Source organism: Zootoca vivipara, chromosome 4, assembly GCF_965207765.1.
Source record: "Zootoca vivipara chromosome 4, rZooViv2.hap1.1, whole genome shotgun sequence".
In the NCBI taxonomy this organism is placed as follows: Eukaryota; Metazoa; Chordata; class Lepidosauria; order Squamata; family Lacertidae; genus Zootoca; species Zootoca vivipara.
Window position 1 is genome coordinate 103,340,081 of NC_142587.1, and position 25,628 is coordinate 103,365,708.

Genomic DNA, 25,628 nt, shown 5'->3' on the forward strand with positions numbered 1-25,628 from the left:
AAACGTACTGGGAGCCAATGTAGATCTTTCAAGACCGGTGTTATGTGGTCTCGGCGGCCGCTCCCAGTCACCCGTCTAGCTGCCGCATTCTGGATTAGTTGTAGTTTCTGAGTCACCTTCAAAGGTAGCCTCACGTAGAGCGCATTGCAGTAGTCCAAGCGGGAGATAACTAGAGCATGCACCACTCTGGCTAGACAGTCTGCAGGCAGGTAGGGTCTCAGCCTGCGTACCAGATGGAGCTGATAGACAGCTGCCCTGGACACAGAATTGACCTGCGCCTCCATGGACAGCTGTGAGTCCAAAATGACTCCCAGGCTGCGCACCTGGTCTTTCAGGGGCACAGTTACCCCATTCAGGACCAGAGAGTCCTCCACACCCACCCGCCTCCTGTCCCCCACGAACAGAACTTCTGTCTTGTCAGGATTCAATCTCAATCTGTTAGCCGCCATCCATCCTTCGACCGCCTCCAGGCACTCACACAGGACCTTCACTGCCTTCACTGGTTCTGATTTGAAAGAGAGGTAGAGCTGGGTATCATCCGCATACTGATGAACACCCAGCCCAAACCCCCTGATGATCTCTCCCAGCGGCTGCATGTAGATGTTAAAAAGCATGGGGGAGAGGACAGAACCCTGAGGCACCCCACAAGTGAGAGCCCAGGGGTCTGAACACTCATCCCCCACCACCACTTTCTGAACATGGCCCAGGAGGAAGCAGCGGAACCACTGTATAACAGAATCGTAGCATTGAAAGGGAACTCAAATGTCATCTAGTCCAACCCTCTGGCAAATAGACATTCTGTTGTGGTGACCATAACCTAGATTTAAGGTGCTATTTAGTGCCTAGCTTATATATAGTTACAGGTAGGTAGCCGTGTTGGTCTGCCGTAGTTGAAACAAAATAAAAAAAACTTTCCAGTAGCACCTTAGAGACCAAATAGGAAGGATTTTGTTTTTGTTTTAGCGCATATATATATATATATATATATATATATATATATATATATATATGAGTTTCTAATGCTGGATGGCCATCTAACATGGATGCTTTAGTTGAGATTCCTGCATTGCACAGGGTTGGACTAGATGTCCCTCAGGGTTCCTTCCAACTCTACTGTTGTATGATTCTACCTTCTGCGGTTGTACAATCTGGCTAAAAGGATACCAAGTGAGCCGTATGTGTGTGTTCCTGGCAGAGGAAGGCCTTGAGAAAGCCCCCTGGCCTGGGGTGCCCTCCTTTAAAGCAAGAGAAAGCTTCATCTCTAACACAGGAAATGTATATATTGAGCTATTGGAATAGCAACAACAATTTCATAGAATCATAGAATTGTAGAGTTGGAAGGGACCCCAAGGGTCAATTAGTCTTGCAGGAATCATAGCTAAAGCATCCACAGTCACATTGCATCCACTTTTTCCTCGCCTGGCTTACTTTTTCTGCAGGTCCATAACATGCTTCTCCTCCTCCAGTGCAGAGGAAGTGTCCAGTTCTGGACACCCCAGTTTGAGAAGGATATTGACAAGCTCGAAGATGTGCAAAGGAGGGTGATGATGAAGGGTCTGAAAACCAAGCCTTATGAGGAAGGGTTGAGGGAGTTGGGCACTGTCAGCCTGGAAAGGAGGTTCTACCAGCCTGGGAGGAAAGGGATTTGGTCTTGTCCGGTCACCACTTGCAAACAGCCCTGAGGGCAGACTCAAGAGGACCCAAGCAGGCCAGGAGGCAATAACTGGTGGTGGGTGGGGAGAAGCACTCCCACAGCTGGACACACCCCCAGTGGGCCTGGGAAGGGACCGTTTGCTCCATCAGCCTTTAGGTGGGGATGGGAGGAAAGCATTGCTTTCATCCGTGGGATACATGCCGGATTGCCTCTTCTTTCTTCATTCTTCCCCATCCTCCTCTCTGCCTGTTTTGTGTTGGCACTTGCCTGACGAAGGGTTCTGTAGAACCGGGAACACGTTTGCGACGTTTCGGTTGGTGCCAATAAAGTGACGAGCCAGCCGTGGGCTTTCGCGTGGACCTCCTTCTTTCCTCTCCATCCCCGAGAGGCGATTCCCGGGCCGGGAGGACCAGTTCTTCTCCGCTAAGTCAGTGCCTCTGCTCCCGCCGGGGACGCGAGAGGGAGAGAGGAAGCCGTCGGCGCCCTTTCCTTCCTCTCCGTGTCGTCGCTTCTGGAGCCTCCTCGGCCTCGGGGTGGGAGCGGCTGCGGCTGCCTGGCTGCGGCCGAGAGGAAGCCCTAAGGGGCGGTCGGCTTCCGATCGCCTCCGTAAAAGGGAGGGCGGCGCCGGAGTCTGCCCCAAGCGCCGCCGGGAGAGCCGGCCGGGCATCTCTTTCTTGGCACCCTCTCGGGACGTTTGCCGTCCCTGATGCAGCGAAGGGGCGGGGGGCGCCGAGTCGCGGGACGGGAGGCTCCTTCCTTCCCGCTTAGGCGGCAGGACCGCGCTCTCCTCTCCTATTCTGGCGAGGCCGGCGCGGTGGAAAGCGGGCGGAGGTGGCGCAGGGCGTGAGGGAGGCGCGCGAAAGAGAGAGCGGCGCCGGCCCGCGAGGCTCCCGTTCCCGGGAAAGCGCCGCTGCTGCCCCCGAGGGGGAAACCCCGCAGCGGAAGAGGAGCTGAAACGTGCCTCCCGCCCGCAGCCAGAAGCAGGAGCCCGAGGGGCGCGGAAGCAGCCCGGCCGAAGCCCGTCCCGTCTGTCTCTCGGCAGCAGCGCTCGCTGACGCCGCCTCCGCCCGGCCCAGAAAAAATCGCCGGCCAGTCGCAATGCGAGGGTCCTCGGTGCCTCTTCAAGCCCCGGTTTGGCGACGGACGGAAGAAGAGGCTGCAGCTGAACGGGGTCGAGGGGAGCGACTCGGGCAGCCTGAGCCTCCTCTTCCGCGGCCAGGCGGGAGCCCCTGGGAGGAGGCGGCCAGGAGGACGCGAGGAAAACGGGAGCAAGAAGTTGGTAGAGAATGAGACTCTCAAGATCAGGGTCGTGGGTTCGAGCTCCACTTTGGCATTCCTACATCGCAGCGGATTGGACTACATGACCCTCTGGTCCCTTTAACTCTACAATTCTATAAATAATTTCTCCATGCCTGTCCACCCTAGGAAATGAGCTGTTCAGCAGTGGAATTTGCTACCAAGGAGTGTGGTGGAGTCTCCTTCTTTGGAGGTCTTTAAGCGGAGGCTTGACAGGCATATGTCAAGAATGCTTTGATGGTGTTTCCTGCTCGGCAGGGGGTTGGACTGAATGGCCCTCGTGGTCTCTTCCAACTCTATGATTCTATGGAGGTGCCAAAACTGCACCAACAGCTAGTAGCCAGGAGGCCCACGCTCTGCCTGCAATGTCGGATGCATTATGCCTCTGAACAGCAGTTGCTGGGAATCACAGGAGGGCAGAGCACTGTTGCAGTCATGTTCAGCTTCCCAGCTTCCCATCGGGGCATCAGGGTGGGCACTGTGAGAACAGGCTGCTACACTAGAAGGGCCACTGGCCCAATCCAGCTGGCTCACCTCGTGCTCTTATGCACGCACACACATTTCTTTATATATCACTATTCAATAAAGATATCACAGGGGTTTAAAACAGTTGAACATAAAACCAAATAATGCAAACTGTGTAAAAAGTTAAAATCAGAAATCAGCTGTTGTGGAAGGATGTATTTTTAACTGCCTGCATAAGCCTAGCAGAAGAGTTTCCAGCAGGCGCTGAAAAGTTGAAACAGAAGGTGCCTGCTGAATCTTTGTTGGCAGAGAGTTCCACAGAACTGGGCCAATAGCAATGAAGGCCGTGCTGTGTGGTGATGTAAATTCAGAGATGGCCAACAACACTCCTGCAGATGATCTGGGATACAGGGGGTTTAGTCCCCAAGGTTTCCTGGGCCTAAGCAGTTCAGGGCTTTGTAAATTACAGTAATAAAAGAACCTTGAACGTGGCTCCATAGTGAGTGTGCCAACTTTCAAGTGCAGCTGTTTGATCAATGGTGGCACATGCTCTTGACCAGAAGCTCCCGCAATCAGTCTGACTGCTGCATTCTGCTCTGGCCAGAGCTTCCGAACCAGACCCAAGGGCAGCTCCACATAGAGCACATTGCAGTAATCCACCCTTGAGGTTACCAACACATGATATGCAGCAGTCAGGCTCTCCCTGTCCAGGAAGAGCCAGGTCAACGGCTTCTCTAGTGACGCACTTGCTCCTTCAGAGGGAGGGCCACCCCATCCAGAACTAGTAACCTGCCTGCCCCTGGAACATGGGAACTGTTGTGAGTTTTATATATCCTCTGCTGCTCCAGCAGCAGCAAATGTGTCTGTTGGTTTTCACACAGTGAGTCCGAGTTACAACGTGAGAGAGGAAGTCTACAGTATGTTATCTCTTCCTGACCATGTGATGTTTTGTTTCTGTACCTTTTCGTTTCTGCTTCTCAATGGAGTAAGAAGCAAGATGCCTTGGAGTATTATGAGCAGAGAAACAGAGAATGGACTGTGTCATTAGCCTTACAATAAAGTAGCTTTAGTACTACTTTTGGCTTCTCCATTCCTGCTGGAATATGCATGGATCATATGTGTTCTTCTCAGAGGAGGAGGATCGAATATTTGCCGGCCCTCTGGACTGCTTCGGTAGCGGCAGCCAGGGACAGGGCACAGGAAAGCTCTTGGAGCCTGGGGCAGTCTGGCATTTGCCCTGAGAGCCTTTCTGACAGGAACCACCTGCCCCAAGAGCCTGTCTTCTGAGGCCATCATCCAGTCCACCACTGCATCAAGACACTGATCCAGAGCTTTCATTGCCCCTCCTGGTTCAGATGCTATGAGGAAGAGCAGCAGACCTGTAATACCTTGCCTCAAAAATACCACATGGCTGCTCCCAGTGGCTTCATAAAGATCAGGGCGGTCCAACTTCACCAAGTGGGCTGCAAGAGTACTTTGACATGGGATCCAAGCACTGCACACTGCCTTGAATGTGAGGGGGGGGAGCAAGGCCAAAATCTGGCACACAGCACTCCTCATCATGCCTTCCCATTCCCAAAGCCCAGTGCCTCACTTACCTGGTTTTGGGAAGGCAGCATGAGGGCTGATGGGTGCAGTGTCAAATGTTGCTGAGGGTAGCCAAAAAAGGCCTTGAGGGCTGCATGTTCGACCATTCTGATATAGATCCTAATTAGCATTAGAGAGATGACATGTTGGTTGTTGGTTTACAGAGATGATATGTTGGTTGTTGGTTTAGGGAGGCTTTTAATGTTTAATAGATTCTTTTATTTTATTTTTCTGTTGGAAGCCGCCCAGAGTGGCTGGGGAAACCCAGCCAGATGGGTGGGGTATAAATAATAAGTTGTTGTTGTTGGGTGGCATGCATCTATCTCAGGAGACAATGTAGGAGTGCCTTCAGGGGTGAAGTCAAACCATTGGAGTTACAGTGCCTGCTGTGGCTGTAAAGCAGGCATCCCCAAACTTCGGCCCTCCAGATGTTTTAGACTACAATTCCCATCATCCCTGACCACTGGTCCTGTTAGCTAGGGATCATGGGAGTTGTAGGCCAAAACATCTGGAGGGCCGCAGTTTGGGGATGCCTGCTGTAAAGACTGATACAGGAGAGGCCTGTTTGGTTGCATCTGGGGCAGATGAAGGTGTCCGGTTGTGCTGCTGCAGATGCACCATGGCGGTTCTTCTCTCTGCGCTCCTTCCAGCGGTCGCTTTTCCACTGGGCACTGCTGTGGATGCAGGACCTCCCTGTCTGTCTCCAGGCCCTGCGGGAGAGGATAGTGCCCTGCAGATACCCACAGCTCAGGCAGGGGCCAGGGGGCTGAGCAGATGCAAAGGGAACCCGAAACAGTGCGCCTGGCCTCCCTCCCACCGCCGTCCCGTCAAGAGGACCAAGGCGCTGGCAGGTCCAAACCCTGGATCTAGGGAACCTGCCTCGCCCACGGAAGAGCCGCTGGCCCCCGCTCTCTGGCTATGGGGGCGGCAAGGACACAGCCTGGCCCCGTCCTGGGGCGGCTTCGGGGCGCCCAACTCTCCTGGCTCCGCCCCAGTTCGGAGCGGCCAGGAAGTCCCGCCTCCGGAGCAGCGGAGCGATTGGCTTGTTCGGGCGGCGCCCAGTCGATCTGGGCACGTGGGAGCGTTGTTGGCAACGCGCTGAGCAGCCGCTTCCGCCGCGGAGAGGTCGCGCTCATGGGCCGGCGGCGGCGGCGGCGGGAGCAAGCGGCGGCCCCTCCGGGGGCGGCCCCTCCGCCGGCGCCCCCGTCCCGGCAGGTCCTGTCCACGGGGGGCAGCAGCGCCGCCAGCAAGAGGTCTGCCGCCGCGATGGGCTACACGCGCGACCGCTTCGCGCTCCGGATGGCGCCCGCGGGAGGCCGCCGCGCCCCCATCATCCACCGGTGAGCGAGCCCGGGGCCGGGTCTGGCTTCCCGTCGAGCGCGGGGGGCCCTGCGCCCCACGGCCCTTGTGAGCTCCTTCGTGAGCTTGCCTAAGGCTCTCTTGAACCGCTCCCAACCACTTTTGAGTCGTTTTCTCAAAGAAGCATTGGGATAGAATCCTAGATCTGTAGAGTTGGAAGGGACCCCGAGGGTCATCTAGTCCAGCCCCCCTAACAGACGGCCATCTGCTTGAAAACCTTCAAGGAAGGCGATTCCTCTCTAGAGAGCGATCTAGCGCTGGCCCCGGAGGGTGAGGTGAGCAGGTGGAGTGTTCCTGGCTGAAGCTGCTTGTTAAGAAGGCCGTCCCGTTAACTCTTCTCAAAATATTGAGCCCAAACCTATTGCTGTCGGTCCAGCTTGCATGAATGAATTGTGCTTCCTTCTGCCCTGCATCTCCCAGTGCCCATATCATCCGGTGGCCTCCTTGGGTTGCAGTTTTGTGAGAGAGGGAGAAGAACCTCTCTCTCTCGTCCCTCTGCTCTGCATAGACTTAGACATCTTTCTCATTGCCCCTCACCCACCTTTTCCATGGGTTAAAATGCCCTCATGGGGGACGGATGAAGGAGCACCACTTTGCCACCCGTTGAAACAGAAACGCCACAGAGATAGGAAGAAACCTCTGCCATTTGCTAGGAATTGCAAGTGGGGAGAGGAGGGGGTTGCTGGGCTTCCTAGATCCTGTGGGAACAGGATGCAGTGTGGCCTTCTTTGGCCTGATCTGGAAGCCAAGCTCTGCTTGTTTACTTTTTGCATATGTTCATATTGTGCCATTAAAATACAGGAAATGGCTTTTCCTTTTCCCATCTGGAAAGGCAGCTGGAAGAGAAGCCAAAACGTGGCTGTCCTGGAACAAAGTATAGCATGCATTGTCAATGACCACAAACAGTTCATATGCAGCAGCCCTGAGGACTTCTTTCATGATAGCCCACCTCCAGCTGAGCTCTTCTGAAGTCTGTCATGGGATCTCAAGTATAAAACTAGAGGTGAACTCCACGTGCATCTTCTGTGGCATGTGGGTATGGCATGTGGGCAGGAAACTGCCAGCATTAGAGCCACTTGGTTTACTTACTTATATGGCTTGCATTCCACTCTATTGTCAATGTCTTGTGAGCGGGTAACAGTTACTGCTTTATGCACTGGTGGTGAAAGAAATGTACCTGCCAATCTCACATAACCATGTGAACAGCCTACATATCTCCAATGTGGCAGCTGCTGCTGTGTAGGACATGTGGATGGTTGTTCCTTCCTTATTTGAAATTTCTGTATGCCGCTCTCCATTACTTCCTGTGTTCTCTCTCATAGGGGCTACTATGTCCGGGCCCAGGCAGTGGAACACTGTGTCCGGGCATTCCTGCTCAGCACTCATGGCTGCCCTCTAAGGCAGGTAAGCTGGGGGCAGGCAGAGAGCAGCTGCCATCCCTATTGCTGCGGAGGGTTTTGCTGTGTGGTGGGTGCTGATGTTGCAAACTCCTTTCCCTGCAGATCATCTCCTTGGGCGCAGGCTTTGACTCCCTCTTCTTCTTCCTCAAGAGCAAGGGGCTTCTGTGCCACACAGTGGTCTTTGAGGTTGATTTTCCAGACGTGGCATGCCCTAAAGCAGCCCTCATCAGGGGAACGGAGGAACTGATCACCCTGGTGGGGAACGACGCTTCTGGACAGACTCTGGGTATGGCGGTTGGCAACCTTGCCAGTCTCCACACAAAGTGAGGCCAGCCCATGTGTGTCCCTGATGGGTCTGATCTGCGTTGGTCCTGTGACCTTTCCAAGGGGGACATAGGGAGGCCCCCTGACTACAGGCGACTGTGCTCCAGACAGCAGGGACATTGTTAGCAGGGTTGCACACCAACCAGGCAGGGCAGCAGAGTCAGGACTGAACATGTGGTGGTTACTGGCATTCTGGAGAGCCCAGTACTGGGCGCCTGATGGCAGGTATTCAGTGGCAGTTCTGGCAACAGACATATGCGCACTGGGCAGAGCAGAGTGGCCTGCTTAATGTTCGCTGGATGTGTGCAAAGCTGTCTTTCCTTCCTCACCTGCAAGGCTCATCTCCCGGCAGCCTGGCATTGTTCTTGCCCGCCCCCTTGTACGAGGAAGGGTCACAGTCACTTTGTGGATGGCAGTGAGGAGCATCTCTCTGTCTGGGCTCCAGGAGGTGACGAGTGACAGCTCTGTGGCTTCTTTTCCCAGGAGCGGCTGCTTTTTCCGGGGAGGATTACAGGCTGTTGGGAGTGGACCTCTCTGAGCTGCCACGGCTGGAAGAAGCCTTGCACAGAGCAGGACTGGACCCCAAAGTCCCCACAATGCTGCTGGCTGAAGTGGTGCTCACCTACATGGAGGTGGAGAGGTTTGTGGAATGCACTTTCCCTCTTGGGTCTCCTTGGCTGCCTGAGGGGCAAAAGGCTGTTGTCCTGACATAATATTCATAACAGCAAATGGTTTTGTGCGCTCTGAGGGAACATTGCTTGTCTCTATGATTCTGTTTGGTGGGCCTGGCCATAAGAGAAGCAGGTCCAGTTGTGAAGAGCTCCGAAAGGACCTCTGGCTGAGTGAATGGGAGGTGCAATGGCAAATGCTATTCAGTGTAATCAAGTGTGAAGTGATACATGTGAATGTTTATGCAGTCTGAGCAAATTACATGCTTAGGATCCTTAGGAAAGGAATTCAAAATAAAGGTACCTGTATCATAACACTGTTCTTCGAATCTGTGGTGAAATACAGTACAATCAGTTGAAGGCTGCCTGGTTGAAATCAAACAAGTACACAGAAGGTGGAGAGCTTAAAAGATCTTTTTGTGTGGCGTTTTCCTGGGGCAGAAAGAGCTTTTGAGCTTTCCGCCTTGCTTACTGTGCTCTGGGAAGCTGTTGCAAGATTTTTTGGGAACTTGAATGTCCCGCTGAGATCAATCCAGAGTATTCCAGAGTCCACACGCTGACTGGGGCTTGTCCAGTAAGCAAGGTGGAGAGCTTACAAGAAAGGGTAAGGGGGCTTGCAAGGGGACGGTTCCAAGGGTGAGATGGGAGTACAGGTGAAACTCTGAAAATTAGAATATTGTCGAAAAGTGCATTTATTCCAGTAATGCAACTTAAAAGGTGAAACCAATATATGAGATAGATCATGCAAAGCAAGGTATGTCAAGCCTTTATTTGTTGTAGTTGTAATTATTTGTCGTTAGGCGGGTCAATTATAAATGGAATGTAATTAATGAAATGTAATAGCAATGTTTATTTTTTATTTTTGTAACTATTTGTTTTATTACTGTGGAATTTCCAAAAGAAAGCATTTGTAAAAATAATAATAATAATAAGTTAATAATAAGTTGCATTACTGAAATAAATGCACTTTTCGACGATATTCTAATTTTCAGAGTTTCACCTGTATATGCAGCACCCCTGGAATGGAACCTCCCATGCAAGATGCGATCAAACTGTACTGTGTACAATTCTGATCACCTCACCCCCAAAAGTTGTAAAGCTGGGAAAGATATAGAAAGGGGCAACCAAAAGGATAAAGCAGGTGGAGTGATGCCCCTGTGAGAAAAGGCTGCAGCATTTGGGACTTTTTAGGAAAAGGTGAGGAAAAGGCAACACAATACTGTAGATGCTTATAAAATGATGCCTGGCAGGGAGAAAAGGTTTTGTCCCTCATTCAACATCAAGGAGGAATATCCATGGAGGGAACCACAGGAGGGGAGAGTGCTGCTGTTGTGCTTGAATCCTGCTTACAGGTTTCCCATATTGTTGTCCGGGTGGCCACAGTGAGGACTGGATGCTGGACTAGCTGGGCCATTGGCCTGATCTAGCAGGCTTTTCTTTTATTCTAACGTTCTTAATTTAGGTTGCCAAATACACAAGTTGGCCTTAGCGCTTCTGCTTATTAGCCTTTAATTAACTTGTTTAAATAAAGTTAACTTTATTTAAACTTTACTTAAAATGTGTTTAAAGATGCATTTTAATTGTTACAGTAGGACATGTCCTTGTGCTGCCTTCCAGCGCTAGGAGAGTGAGGAGGGCATTTGTCTACCTGCCCTGACTACAGTCCACACAGACCTTGGGGGCTGTGGGGCACACCTTTGGTCTCCTCTGGTAGCAGACGGGGTGGAGCTAAGCTAGGTTGCGCTTCACTGCTAGACTTTGCCCTCCCCTCCCTTCCAGGTCAGATGCCCTGATCCAGTGGGCCGCTGGACACTTCCTGCATGTGTGGTTCATCCTGTATGAACAGATCCACCCTGAAGACCCCTTTGGGCGTGTCATGCAGAATCACTTCAGCCGGCTCAACTCCCACCTTCGTTCCCTGGCCCAGTACCCCAACTGTAAGGCCCAGCGGTCCCGATTCCTTCAGAGGGTGAGTGCACGGGACTCAGGCAAGAGGGAGGCAGGAAAGAGGGAGGTCCTGTCTTTGGCAGAGGGTGGGGGCAGCTGAAGAAAGTGGCCTGTGGGAGCTGCTGCTGCTGAGGGCTTCTCCCAGAGCTCTGCTGCTCTTTCCAGGGCTGGACAGAATGCAGCATCGTCAACATGAATGAGTTCTACAGACACGTTGTCCTTGGAGAGGAACGGCAGAGGATCCAAGCCCTGGAGCCTTTTGATGAGTTTGAGGTAACTGGCCAGGGCAGAGGCCCAGAGCCAGGTGCTTCTCTCTGGGCTTCAGCAGGTGCCTGAGAGCTCCAGGAAAGGGCTAGACTGGTGGTCTTCAGATCTGCACAAAGTGGAAAGGCCTGACCAGAGCTTTGCCAGGGCTGGCTGGCCTTATTCCAGGGGTGGGGGTGCCCATGGAGCCTCTGATAGCCAGCTGGTGCCAGAACCACCAAGCACTTCCAGAAAAGCATGGAGAAAATCTGCCTAGAAGCGCCTCTCTGTCCCCAGGATCCAAAGAGGCAAAAACACCTTGGGACACCCTAAGGAGAAGCTGCTGGATCATCTCATCTAGCCTTCTGTTCTCCTAGCCTGTGGGAAACCAGGGAGTGGAGGACCAGCACCAGAACCCCCTCCCCTCCCGTGGCATCCAACAACGGGAAGCATGCCCACAATGCCCACCCTGGCAGCTCCTCTCAGCGGGGTCCTCTCCCCCTTGTCCTTTCTGGAGACCTCTGTTGTGGTCACTTCCTGGGCCCAGAGGGCTCTGAGTGGGTCAAGCCTGCTGCTGTGCCTGCTCTGCGAAAGGGGCGTAGGCTTCTTGGAGCAGTTCTGTGTGAGTCCTTTGGGAAGAACCTCCCACTTGGGACCTTGCAGGTCTCTGCCTTTCCAGCAGCTCCTTGCTGTGTGGCTGGATTTTAGGGTGCTGTACAAATGCCGAGTGGGCTGTGGGCTTTTTCATTAAATTAGCTCAATGTTTGACCGAGTTCCTTGTGGCACTTTGCTTGGCGAACGGTTTGTGTGTGGGCTGGACAATAATAACAGGTGGACTCGCAGAGGAAGTTGAAGCAAAATTAAAAAATTCCTTCCAGTAGCACCTTAGAGACCAACTAAGTTTGTCACTGGTATGAGCTTTCGTGTGCATGCACACTTCACAGAGGAAGTAAAATAAAAATTTCCTTCAGTAGCACCTTAAAGACCAACTAAGTTTTTATTTTGGTATGAGCTTTCGTGTGCATGCACACTTCTTCAGATACACTGAAATAGTAGTCCCCAGGCGCTTATGTAGAGAAGGGGTGGGGAGGGGAGGGGGAGGGGAGGGGGTATCACTCAGAAGGGTGGTGCAAGTGTTCACAGAGGAAGGTTTGAGTGGGAAACAGAAGCTGGACAAAGCAAGTAACTCCTCCTGCTCTTTCTGTGCAGGAATGGCACCTGAAGTGCTCCCACTATTTCATCCTTGTGGCCTCCAAAGGAGAGACACCATCTCCAAATCTTCTATTTCCTGGTCTGGAAGGTAAAAACACAGCAGCTCTTTTGTGGGTTGGAGCCAGGACTTTTTGCCACTAGAAGCAAAGAAGAACATGTCCGCAGTGCCACTGCCATGCCCCTGCCCAGTGGCGCTGAGTGGGCATGAGGCGGGTGCACAGAGGGGATGTTGCCCTCATTCTCCTCTCCCCCCTCTGTGTTTTGGCAGGGTATCGCCCTCTTTCCTCAGCTTCTGGGGAGGGGGCTGGGCTGGGCAATTGATTCAGAGTGGAGCAGCAGCAGCCTAGAGGCCTCTGGGTCCTGCGGCTGGCCAGCCGGCCGGCCACTTTCTAGCCAGGTGAAGGCAGCCTAGATGTGTTGGGCTTACTAGAAGCCCAGGAGGCCAAGGAGCATCCCTGGATGCCAAGCTCCAGGAAGAAGAAGCCGGGGTGGGTGGGGGGTGCTGATGTCTTGAGAGGAGAATGGAACTGGGGAGGAAGGTAAAGGAGAAGAGTGTTGGGGCATTGGCTGACTTCAACCAGCCTGGCACTGAAGAGGTAGCTGCCTGTTTGGACCCTGGCAAGACGAGGCAGGAGGAGAGTCCCTCAGGGCATGCAGCCAGCCTAGGGAGAGACTCCAGTGCTGCCCAAACAGTTCAGGGACAGGAAGTTCAGAGCTGTCCTGAAAGACCAGGGGACTCAGCCCTGGTGGTGCATTTGGGTCTGGTGCCCTGTGGGATTCCTTCCTGGGCAGATTCGCCATTTCCTGAGGAGGTGGTGAGGCCACGTGGGCCTGGCCTGGGGTGACTTAGAAGTATGCAGCCCTTATGCTGTGGGCTTTCTTGTGTTGTAGTGCCTCTGCTACCAGTGACACTGCCTGCCCCCCCCCTGTCTCTCCCCTTCAGCCCCCCTGACTCACTCTCTGCCATGTTTTGCCGGGACTGTTGCTGCATCTGCTTGTGCACCTGTCTCTGGCCTGAGGCGCTATGGCCACCGCTCTGTGATCATTGCCCCCCACGTGATCCTGACCATTGGAGGTTTTGGGGACCACGGGGGACGTCACTGCCGCCTGACAGAGCTGCATGCCTTGATCAAGCAGAAGGATGCCTGGCAAGAGAGCAGTGTGACCTTGGCCGACCCAGGAGATGCCTGGGGTGAGTTGACAGGTGCTCTCTCTGCATCTTTGGCTTGTCCAGCCTCCCTTGGGGACAGCACTCTGAGCTCAGTTGCACCTGCTTCCTCTGCAGACGGCCGGCTCTTCCACTCCTTGACTCTTCTGCAGGCAGGCTGGGCGGTGGTGTTTGGGGGGCGCCGGTCCCCGGTGAAGCCTGCTCTAGAGGTGCATTGCCTGAGAGTGTTGGAGTCTGCCAGCGCCTCCGCCTCCAGCCCTCTTCGTGTGGAACTGACTCGGCTGCTGCCTGCCCAGGACCTGCCTTTGCCCCGCTGGAGACACACGGCAACCAAAGTTGTGCATCAAGGTGGGTGGGAGGCTCTCTTTGGTCTGCAGCAAGGCAGGCAGGCTGGCTGGCAGGCCGGAGGCCGGCTGGGGTGGAGAGTAGCCCAAAGGGGCTGCATCTCTTTCTGTCTCCTGGGCCCTCCTGACGCCTGTCAGGAAGCCCCTTGCTGCTCTCTACTCCCCGGAGAAGAGGGGGCTCCAGATACAGTGGAGGAAGGAAGGAAGGGCAAGGGAGGATTTGTGTGGTGGGATTTCCCACCAGCCCCTTGCCAATTGTCTTAAAGCCCTGAACGAGTTTTGCTAGTTGGCGCAGCTCCTCTAAAGCATTGGTGGAGCAGGGCCAGCAGCCCTTGGAAGAGGCAGTTTAAGATTCCCATGGGAAACTCGGGGCAGCCTCCCTCCCTCCCTCCCTCCCTCCCTCCCTCCAGCAGAGCCTTAATAATTTCCCTGCACCTTAGGAGATCCCAGGGAGGGGGCAGGCCTCCACTCTGACCTCCTGCTCTTTTCCAGGTGAGGCATACCTGTTTGTCTACGGGGGCTGTTGCTCCAGGCAGGCTGTGCTGGCGGATTGGTGCTTCCTGCACCTGAAGGAGGAGGGGAAGATCTCTTACCAGGAGGTACGAGGCAGGGCAGAGCCCTCTTTTGCTCCTGGCTGAAGCCTGCGTTCATCAGTCCCCGTTCGAGTGACCCTGTCAACTGCTTCATTGGCGATGGTCCCGTGGGTGGTGTTAGAGAAAGGAGACTTTTCCAAAACCTCAGTCTCATTCCCATAATTGCTTGCAAATCAGAACAGAAAGAAGTAGTTTGGGGGCTGTGATGCTTTCCATGCAAGCAACCTGCAAAGTTTGCTTCTTTGCTGCATTTTTATTGTGCCTTTCCAGGTGTTTTGGGGAGTGCACATGTTATCTTCGCAACAACTCCGTGAGGCAGGCTAGGCTGACAAATGGTGGCTGACTTGAGGTCACTCAGCAGGAGCCAGAGCTGACTGGGTTTCCCTTAGCCTTTTAGTCTGACCCTCTAACCATCCAAAGACAACTTTGGCTTGAAACTAGAGAGTCTGGGACCCCCCTCCCCCACTGCCTGTGCCTCCTCTTTTGCCACTGAGAAGGCCTCTCCCCATGTCTCCCCCTTTGTCTCCCAGTCCAGCAACCTCTTCTCTTTACACATGTCCCCAACCAGTCAATGCGGACGGGGAAGCAGGCTGCCCCTTCCACGCCTGCCACCCGCTCACCTGAAGGATGCAGTCTGCTCCATCTGGGAAGGCTTACTGGGTCTGGGCAAGATCTGCAGCATGCAAAGAACTTACACATCTTCTAGAAATGAGAGAGTCTTGTAGAAAGGGCAAGAGGTGCGAGTGCTGATGAAGCAACTCATGCCTTAATGGAATACGGCTGAAGTCAGAGATTTTGGGAAAGCTCTCTTCTCTTGGCACCTGCTCCCTGGTGACTCTTGGCTGCTGCACCAGAACAGCCTGTTCATGCTCTGCTTCTGGGGGTGGGATGTGCAGGGGGCTTGCTTGGTGTGTGTGGGGGGAAAGTGTATGCTCATGAGTCCCCGTCCTTTGGGGAAACGGTGCTGCCGGCTCACTCCTTCCCTTCTGCTTCTCGGCCTTAGATCCCTGTGGATGGACCTGTCCCAGCTGGCCGCCACTCCCATAGTGCCTGTGGCTGGGCAGGTGGGGTGCTCATCACAGGAGGCCTGGATGCAGCAGAGCAGCCTCTGGGCACCATCCTCTTTCTGAGGCCAGCTGGGAAAGGCTTTCAGTGGCACTCAGTGGAGACCCACCCGCCAATCTCTCCCAGGTAAGCTCCCTCCCTCCCTGGAGCATCTGCATTAGGCAGGTGGCAGTCGCAGGTCTAATGGGTGGGTGGGCTTGTCCCCTTCTCAGGCAAATACCCAAAGACCTGTGAGGTTGTGGGGCAGCCCTTCCCCCAGAGGCTTCTTGTCAGGTCTCCTGCTCTGCCCTGGCCCCAAAGGCCCCCAAACCTCCACCCAAGAGACATTGCCCCTGACTGGCATTTTGAGCCACCTGAGCCCTCTGCACCTTGGCTCAGAAGTACATCCCACTGTGTTTACTGAGTCTAGCAAAAGGGAACTCCTATTACCAGGGTGCCAAGTCTGGTCAGGATGGAGCAAAATGGCTCTGGCAGCAGAAGTTGTTACTTGAGAATTGCAAGGCACAGACTTGTAGCTGTCAGTGAAATCAAAGTTATTTTATAAAATCAAAATGCACGTGGAAGGACGCTCAAGTCGGGCTCAAGAGTCTCCCATCGAAATCTAGCCTTGAAATCCTGCCTGTTCAGGATTGGCTGCAAGGGCTCTTGGGCTGCTTCTCAGACCAAAAGAACAGACCAACCTGGATGTCCGAGTTCAGGCGGCTGAAGGAGCAATGGTGTCTGTGGTCAAGGGGCAGGCAGAGAAATCCTTGGAGGGAGCGACCCACTTGCACTCTGGTTGCTGCTGGTTGGAGTGTTGGGGGCTTTTGGTTCTAGGAAGATGGAGGTGGCCTGGCACTGTTTCCTCCGCTCAAGGGCATCCTGATCAAGTTTGCAGATGACACCAAATTGGGAGGGGTGGCTAATACCCCAGAGGACAGGATCACACTTCAAAATGACCTTAACAGATTAGAAAACTGGGCAAAAGCAAACAAGATGAATTTTCACAGGGAGAAATGTAAAGTACTACACTTGGGCAAAAAAATGAAAAGCACAAATACAGGATGGGTGACACCTGGCTTGAGAGCAATACATGTGAAAAGGATCTAGGAGTCTTGGTAGACCACAAACTTGACATGAGTCAGCAGTGTGATGCAGCAGCTAAAAAAGCCAATGCAATTCTGGGCTGCATCAATAGGAGTATAGCATCTAGATCAAGGGAAGTAATAGTACCACTGTATTCTGCTCTGGTCAGACATCACCTGGAATACTGTGTCCAGTTCTGGGCACCACAGTTCAAGAAGGATACTAACAAGCTGGAACATGTCCAGAGGAGGGCAACCAAAATGGTCAAAGGCCTGGAAACGATGCCTTATGAGGAACAACTTAGGGAGCTGGGCATGTTTAGCCTGGAGAAGAGAAGGTTAAGGGGAGATATGATAGCCATGTTCAAATATATTGTTGTTGTCGTTTAGTCGTGTCCGACTCTTCGTGACCCCATGGACCATAGCACGCCAAGCACTCCTGTCTTCCACTGCCTCCCGCAGTTTGGTCAAACTCATGTTTGTAGCTTCGAGAACACTGTCCAACCATCTCGTCCTCTGTCGTCCCCTTCTCCTAGTGCCCTCAATCTTTCCCAACATCAGGGTCTTTTCCAGGGAGTCGTCTCTTCTCATGAGGTGGCCAGAGTATTGGAGCCTCAGCTTCACGATCTGTCCTTCCAGTGAGCACTCAGGGCTGATTTCCTTCAGAATGGATAGGTTTGATCTTCTTACAGTCCATGGGAATCTCAAGAGTCTCCTCCAGCACCATAATTCAAAAGCATCAATTCTTCGGCGATCAGCCTTCTTTATGGTCCAGCTCTCACTTCCATACATCACTACTGGGAAAACCAAAGCTTTAACTATGTGGACCTTTGTCGGCAAGGTGATGTCTCTGCTTTTTAAGATGCTATCTAGGTTTGTCATTGCTTTTCTCCCAAGAAACAGGCGTCTTTTAATTTCGTGACTGCTGTCACCATCTGCAGTGATCAAGGAACCCAAGAAAATAAAATCTCTCACTGCCTCCATTTCTTCCCCTTCTATTTGCCAGGAGGTGATGGGACCAGTAGCCATGATCTTGGTTTTTTTGATGTTGCGCTTCAGACCATATTTTGCGCTCTCCTCTTTCACCCTCATTAAAAGGTTCTTTAATGCCTCCTCACTTTCTCCCATCAAGGTTGTGTCATCTGCATATCTGAGGTTGTTGATATTTCTTCCGGCAATCTTAATTCCGGCTTGGGATTCATCCAGTCAAGCCTTTCGCATGATGAATTCTGCATATAAGTTAAATAAGCAGGGAGACAATATACAACCTTGTTGTACTCCTTTCCCAATCTGCATTCAGTTTCCTGTTTCTTTCCCTATCTCCCTTGCATTTTGCTTGCCTCCTCTCCCCCACTATTTGTAAGGTCTCGTTGGACAGCCATTTTGCTTTCTTGCATTTCCTTTTCCTTGGGATGGTTTTCGTTGCTGCCTCCTGTATAATGTTACGAGCCTCCATCCATAGTTCTTCAGGCACTCTGTCCACCCAATCTAAATCCTTAAACCTGTTCCTCACTTCCACTGTGTATTCATAAGGGATTTGATTTAGATTGTATCTTACTGGCCCAGTAGATTTTCCTACTTTCTTCAGTTTAAGCTGGAATTTTGCTATAAGAAGCTGATGATCTGAGTTACAGTCAGCTCCAGGTCTTGTTTTTGCTGACTGTATAGAACTTCTCCATCTTTGGCTGCAGAGAATATAATCAATCTGATTTCGATGCTGCCCATTTGGTGATATCCATGTGTAGAGTCGTCTCTTGTGTTGTTGGAAAAGAGTGTTTTAGTTCACTGATGCCCAGGATGTCAATATTTATTCTTGTCATCTCATTTTTGACCACATCCAGCTTACCTTTATCCATGGTTCTTACATTCCAGGTTCCTATGCAATATTTTTCTTTACAGCATCGGACTTTCCTTTCGCTTCCAGGTATATCCGCAACTGAGCGTCCTTTCTGCTTTGGCCCAGCCGCTTCATCAGCTCTGAATCTACTTGTACTTGTCCTCCACTCTTCCTCAGTAGCATGTTGGACGCCTTCCGACCTGAGGGGCTCATCTTCCAGCGTCATAACTTTTATATGCCTGTTGTCTTTGTCCATGGAGTTTTCTTGGCAGGGATACTGGAGTGGCTTGCCAGTTCCTTCTCCAGGTGGATCACGTTTAGTCAAAACTCTCCACTATGACCTGTCCATCTTGGATGACCCTGCATGGCATAGCTCATAGCTTCTCTGAGTTATTCAAGCCCCTTCGCCACGACAAGGCATTGATCCATGAAGGGGATCAATGAATTTGATCCATGAAGGGGATCAAATATATTAAAGGGTGCCATATAGAGGAGGGAGAAAGGTTGTTTTCTGCTGCTCCAGAGAAGTGGACACGAAGCAATGGATTCAAACTACAAGAAAGAAGATTTCACCTAAACATTAGGAAGAACTTTCTGACAGTAAGAGCTGTTCGACAGTGGAATTTGCTACCAAGGAGTGTGGTGGAGTCTCCTTCTTTGGAGGTCTTTAAGCAGAGGCTTGACAGCCATCTGTCAGGAATGCTTTGATGGTGTTTCCTGCTTGGCAGGGGGTTGGACTGGATGGCCCTTGTGGTCTCTTCTAACTCTATGATTCTAAGTGAGGGCTGCCCCTGCCCCCCCTTCCTTCTTTTCAGATACTCACATACAGCCCATGTGCATCGGGGGAGGCTGTTGCTGGTGGGCGGCGTCTGGTTCCATGCCCCGTCCGTGCCTGGCGTCACTGTGATTGATCTGGCAACGGGACTCACGGCGGAGTATTGCATTGACACGGTGAGTTGCTGGTGTGGGAGATATGTGTTAAGGGAAGGATCCTTCCGCTGCCTTTTTATAGCTGCCTCCAGGTTCACTTACCTGCTTCCCCTAAGCATACCTTGAAACAGGATCCCACCCTTATGCCTTACTGAGAGTCACACTATTGTCCTGTCTAGCTCATTACTGTATGCACTGCCTTTTCCAAGCTGCAGGATTGAAACGGGAAGTGCAGGTGAACAGGCAAGCAAGGATCCAGTTTCAGCTGCAGGTGCCTAGGCTGAGCTATTGGAGGGCTGGAGAAATGGGAGGCTATGCCAAAGACTTGGTGGGATCCGTGGGGTTTTGCGGAGGAGTGAGGGGGAGCCTCATGCGGGCATCGCTGGAAGGCAGTTCCAAGCACAGGAGGCAGGCAGGGAGAACAGGGTGGAGTCTTCTGGGGAGCAGGAGGGCTGAGGGGTTGGCAGCACAGGAGCAAAGGTCACTGGCAGAGATGTACCGAAATCTCTGAGCAGAGAGAGAAGCTGGGGCATGAAGAGTGGGGCGTGAAGAGAAGGACAAGGAGTTTGTGCTGAATCTAGGGCAGAGCAGGAAGGCTTTAAGGAGGGGAGGCATGGCAGGGGGTGGACTGGGTGACCATTTAGGTCCCTTCCAAGTGTCTGATTCCAAAAGAGTGGGAGGATGTTGGCAGCCACGTGCAGATGGACACAAGGAGACCAAGACGAGAGGTTATCTAGGCAAGGACCATTGAGGAAGGGAAGGGTTGTATCCTTGCAAGGGCTGGCATTATTCATGCCAGATGCTTTTGGCTTCTCTCTTCCCCCACCAGCAAAGCAGGAGCTGGCCACCCGCCTCTCCACAATCTCCTTTCCCAGAGTGGGGGGCAAGTGAGGCAGGAGGAGCCCATGTGCGTCTGTTGGCTGCCACCTCTGGCCCCTTTTGCCAGCCTGACTCCTGATGACATCCTTATCCCTCTTCTCTACCAGGCATCTCTGGAGTGGCCTCTGATGTTGCACAACCACAGCAGCGTCTTCCTGCCAGACGAAGAGGAGCTTCTTCTTCTTGGTGGTGGTGGCAACTGCTTCTCCTTTGGGACACATCTGAACTTCTATCCTGTCCGCCTGGCCCTGGCTAGTATTTGGAGTGAGCCGTGAATCCCTGAGTGGACCTGAGAGGATGTGGTCAGCAGAAGGGAAAGAGATTGTCCTGCCCTGGCTTGGTGCAGGCGAAGTATGTATGTGTGTGTGGGGGGGGGGGTCAGGGCAGGGCAATGCCCACCCACCCTCCACATGTGGCTATTGGCTCTTTCTGTCCCAGGGAAGTAGATGACCCTCCTGGCAAGAAGGTGTTATTTGCTCAGAGGCCAAATGATGGTAGGAGGGAAGGAAGCAGGGCCAATGGAGGTTTGGGGCAGCTGTCCTGTGTTCCCAACCATAGGAAAGGGGCTTCTTAGATTGGGGAAGAATTGATGAATGAAGGCAAAAGAATAAATAAAATCTGCTCTCCCCAGGGAGGCTTGCTTGACGCCTTCCCTACACAGCTTTAGGTGCCAGGTAAAAACATTCCTCTAAGGCCTTTTAAACAGGGGTAGGTGGGTACTGTTTCGTTTGTTATTATGTTACGCATTTTTATACTGTAAACTACTCTGTGAGCTTTGGATGAAGGGTGGTATAGGAATTTAATAAATAAATAATAAATAAACTCTGACTTATTCCTAGCCCAAATCTAGTACTCAGTTGTATGCTAAAGCCATGGGTGACACTGACATTCATGCCAAAGGGTAGTTTTAAAAATAATTTTAAAAACTTGGGCTTTGTGTTTTCTTAACAAAATGCATGAGATAGGGGTGGGAAAGAGGGAGAGAGGTGACTTTCCTCTCTTGGTTGTTCATACTTTTCATTTAGCATGATACACGCAGCTGGCTGCCCAAGTCCAGCTATGCCAAAATTTTGGATTTCACTGCTGAGTCATTTGGGTTCCCCGGTTTGGGATTCTGTCACTCATATCTATGCATTGGGATCCTTAGGAAAGGGACTGAAAGTAAAGCTGTCTGTTTTGCAATGCATACTAATCTATAGTGTGGCTGCACTCGGAATACTGTGTGCAGAATTGGTTGCCTCCCCTCAAAAAGGATATACAGTCGTACCTCACAAGACGAATGCCTCGCAACGAAAAACTCGCTAGACGAAAGCGTCTTGCGATGTTTTTGGTGACTTGCAAGTTGAAGTTTTCTATGGCCGCGCTTTGCAAGACGAAGTTTTTCGGCGGGTTTTTTTTTCGTGGCAACCTGCACTTCGCAAGACAAAATTATCGCTAGACGAAGTGACTCGCGGAATGAATTAATTTCGTCTTGCGAGGCACCACTGTATCCGGAATAGGCCTTGTTCACACTGCTGCTCACTGTAAAACATTCACCACCTTCAAGGACCAAGGGGAAGAGAAGAAATCCCCAAGAACCTTATAATAACATTTGAAAAATACAGAATTAAGGATCTAGCTTACTGTGGGTTGTGAAATGGAAAGGAACTGAAGTGTGAATCAAGTGTGATTGAAATTTACCATGGTATTTGTCCTTATACCTTGAGAAAGTGCAGAGATTTTAGACCATTTACTCTTGCATTAAAGGAAGCTAGCTATGCGTACAGATGGGGCATCCCTTTCAAGCAGCTAGTCCAGTGGTTCTCAAAGGATGTGGCAGGAGAGGATAGCAAGCTGTGGCAGGAAGATGTAAGGACAATCTAAGAAACATTTAAACATTTCAGTATAGTATATAATCTTTCTATCTACACACAACCAACCAGAAAGTGTATTCATGCCTCTCTTCAAGAGCATTGCCTGTCATCTTGCTCGCCAGAGATAGCTGCCCCAACCTTCCTTCCCACTGCCTGCTTTCAGAAGGCAACCAGGCAACCACTGGTGTGTGTGTGTGTGTGTGTGTGTGTGTGTGTGTGTGTGTGTGTGTGGAGTATCAGTTCACTAGGCTTCAAAAAAACTGAATTTTTAGAATGTCTCTACTTTTGATGCATATAGAGACCTTCAAGCCAGGCTATCCTAATCTTGTACCATGAGCTGTTATCTTTGTCTCGCAAAAACACATTCCAGAGTGTCTGCATAAGAAAGGGAGACATGCCTTGCTCCATGTCCTAAACTCCCTTTCTTAAACCCATATAAGATAGATAGCCGTGTTGGTCTGCTGTAGTCGAAACAAAATAAAGAAATTCCTTCCAGTGGCACCTTAGAGACCAACTAAGTTTGTCATTGCAAAGGGATCACGTGCAGCAAGGTGCTGCTTAGAGAGAGTTCTTTGTGTGCTTGCTAATGTATATGCAATTAAGGAAAGACCATAAATGGTATGCCTACAGGGTGATGTAGCCTAGGATAGGAGGGATTTTGCCGCAGTTTATGCATATGTAGTACCTTAAATTTATGCATATGTAGGGCCTTAAGAGGGACGCGGGTGAAGAAGAAGAGTTTGGATTTGATATCCCGCTTTATCACTACCTGAAGGAGTCTCAAAGCGGCTAACAATCTCCTTTCCCCTCCTCCCCCACAACAGACACCCTGTGAGGTGGGTGGGGCTGAGAGACTTCAAAGAAGTGCGACTAGCCCAAGGTGCATGTGGAGGAGCGGAGACGCGAACCTGATTCCCCAGATTATGAATCTACCGCTCTTAACCACTACACCACACTGGCTCTATGATCTAAACCACTGAGCCTAGGGCTTGCCGTTCAGAAGATCGGCGGTTTCTATCCCTGTGACGGGGTGAGCTCCCGTTGCTTGGTCCCTGCTCCTGCCCACTTAGCCGTTCAAAAGCATGTCAAAGTGCAAGTAAATAGGTACCACTCCGATGGGAAGATAAACGGCATTTCTGTGTGCTGCTCTGGTTTGCCAGAAGCGGCTTAGTCATGCTGGCCACATGACCCGGAAGCTGTACGCCGGCTCCCTCGGCCAATAATGCAAGATGAGCGCGCAACCCCAGAGTCGGTCACGACTGGACCTAATGGTCAGGGGTCCCTTTACCTTTACCTAGTGCCTTAAGAGATAACAGAAATGTATATATGAAGGAGCCCCTTCCTTTTCTCAGGGCTCAGACTTTGGAACTGATTCCTCTGAGCCAGCTTGCTGGCTAGCCAAGCAATAAAACTTGAATCCATTGCTCCGTGTCCGCTTCTCTGGAGCAGCAGAAAACAACCTTTCTCCCTCCTCTATATGACATCCTTTTATATATTTGAACATGGCTATCATATCACCCCTTAACCTTCTCTTCTCCAGGCTAAACATGCCCAGCTTCCTAAGCCGTTCCTCATAAGGCATCGTTTCCAGGCCTTTGACCATTTTGGTTGCCCTCTTCTGGACACGTTCCAGCTTGTCAGTATCCTTCTCGAACTATGGTGCCCAGAACTGGACACAGTACTCCAGGTGAGGTCTGACCAGAGCAGAATACAGTGGTACTATTACTTCCCTTGATCTAGATGCTATACTCCTATTGATGCAGCCCAGAATTGCATTGGCTTTTTCAGCTGCTGCATCACACTGTTGATGCAGAGAAGCGGACACAGAGCAATGGATTCAAACTACAAGAAAGAAGACTCCACCTAAACATTAGGAAAAACTTCCTGACTGTAAGAGCTGTTCGACAGTGGAATTTGCTGCCAAGGAGTGTGGTGGAGTCTTCTTCTTTGGAGGTCTTTAAGCAGAGGCTTAACAGCCATATGTTAGGAATGCTTTGATGGTGTTTCCTGCTTGGCAGGGGGTTGGACTGGATAGCCTTTGTGGTCTCTTCCAGCTCTATGATTCTATGATATTACTGTGACATTTAAAGTAACTGAAAGCTTGTCCATTAAAACTTACTGTTGAGCCACTGAAAAAATTGAAGAGTTGTTGTACAGTGCCAAAAAAAGGTTATGATCATCAGTGAAACACTTGCAGTGTTGTAGTTAAAACTTTGGGCAGCACAGTGTGTATCTTGCCAAATCATTAACCTCAGACCATCTTGCTTGCACACTGCTATATTTTCCAGCCATGTAGTTTCCATTATCATATGTTTCGCCATGGCAGTAATTGATTTTCAGTCCAGCAACCAGCTATTTTAATAAAATATAATTTGAAAGTCCTTTTCCTGTTTTTTCATTTGTGTTAATAAAATCAATGAACTTTCCTCAATTTGACAAAGCCCATCTGAGAGGTCTACAAACCTTATAACTTGACTCATCCGCTTCATTAGAGCACTTCCTGGGGTGCAGTCAAAGAGGCTAGAAAACTATTTTGCTACTATAATTTTTCCAATACTGTCAACTCAATAAACTCATTTTGAGTTCCTGGTACCACCTGCCATTTCTAAAAACTAAACCTCCTTTGTTTGCATTCTAATGGTCAGTTCTTTTGATGCTTTGTAGTACTAATGGTTAATCCTCCAGGGGTTGTTGATCGGCTAGGATTAAAGCCTGTTACACACTTAGGGCATTTACCGAGATTAAGTAACTATTCACATACTAATTGTTGACGCTCAGAAGTAGCTCCACACATTCCAATACACATGGATATTAGATTACCTTCTCAAGGTATGACACACAGTCTTTCCACATAAACACTAATTAAACACCTCAAACCTGTTACATAACCCCCTTCAAATACACATTAAGACTGTTATCTATTACTTTATAAATACTGAGCTTGATGTACCAGTGGAAGGAAATATATATAATTTTTTTAAAAAAATTATCCAGTAGCACCTTAGAGACCAACTAAGTTTGTTCTTGGTATTAAGCCAGGGGTCCCCAAACTAAGGCCCGAGGGCCAGATGCGGCCCAATCGTCTTTTAAATCCGGCCCGTGGACGGTCCGGGAATCAGCATGTTTTTACATGAGTAGAATGTGTCCTTTTATTTAAAATGCATCTCTGGGTTATTTGTGGGGCATAGGAATTCGTTCATTTTTTCTTCTTCAAAATATAGTCCAGCCCCCCACAAGGTCTGAGGGACGGTGGACCGGCCCCCTTGCTGAAAAAGTTTGCTGACCCCTGGTATAAGCTTTCGTGTCCATGCACACCTCTTCAAATCCAGAATTGGCCTCCACAGTCACTTACAGACTCATTGTTAAGACCGTGTTTATGGATGACAATCTTACTTGGCTACAAGTGATTGCCAAAGAAGAATAAGATTTATTGTGGTCCTTTGGGGGCAGGACTAGATGACACTCAGCGTCCCTTTCAACTCTCTCATTCTAAGATTTTGGATGAGGTTTCCTGCTTCCTGCAGAGCGTTTTTCACTGCAAGCTGTTCCTCCTGTTTCAGAAGGCCAACCAAGAGGGTCCCCCCAGATCAGACATCTCTGGAGTGTGTGCAATGCACGTGGTTCCTCCTGGTATGCTGCTGCTGCGTCCCCCCCCCCGGCTGGCCACGGGTTAAAATGAGCTGGGTTCCTAGAGAGGACAGTAAAGAAAGGGGCTGGTCCTCCAGAGCAATAGCCCCTCC

The 25,628-nt window shown here is 51.0% G+C and overlaps 1 protein-coding gene across 2 annotated transcripts; it reads left to right on the forward strand.

Moving 5' to 3' along the window:
* Positions 1–6,094: 6,094 nt before the first annotated feature.
* LCMT2 (leucine carboxyl methyltransferase 2) lies at positions 6,095–20,867 on the forward strand. 2 transcript variants are annotated; one of them, XM_035114980.3, is made up of 13 exons: positions 6,097–6,342; positions 7,684–7,765; positions 7,864–8,047; positions 8,569–8,725; positions 10,533–10,722; positions 10,866–10,973; positions 12,153–12,243; positions 13,099–13,347; positions 13,441–13,671; positions 14,160–14,266; positions 15,264–15,451; positions 19,042–19,177; positions 20,143–20,867. In XM_035114980.3, exons 1-13 carry the CDS (start codon positions 6,137–6,139, stop codon positions 20,308–20,310), a joined length of 2,097 nt encoding a protein of 698 aa, XP_034970871.3. In that variant the 5' UTR covers positions 6,097–6,136; the 3' UTR covers positions 20,311–20,867. The 2 variants fall into 2 exon arrangements, with proteins under 2 accessions (XP_088525032.1, XP_034970871.3); XM_088668906.1 differs by lacking the exons at positions 19,042–19,177; positions 20,143–20,867 and adding an exon at positions 18,314–19,015 and having other exon boundaries at positions 6,095–6,342.
* Positions 20,868–25,628: the final 4,761 nt, after the last annotated feature.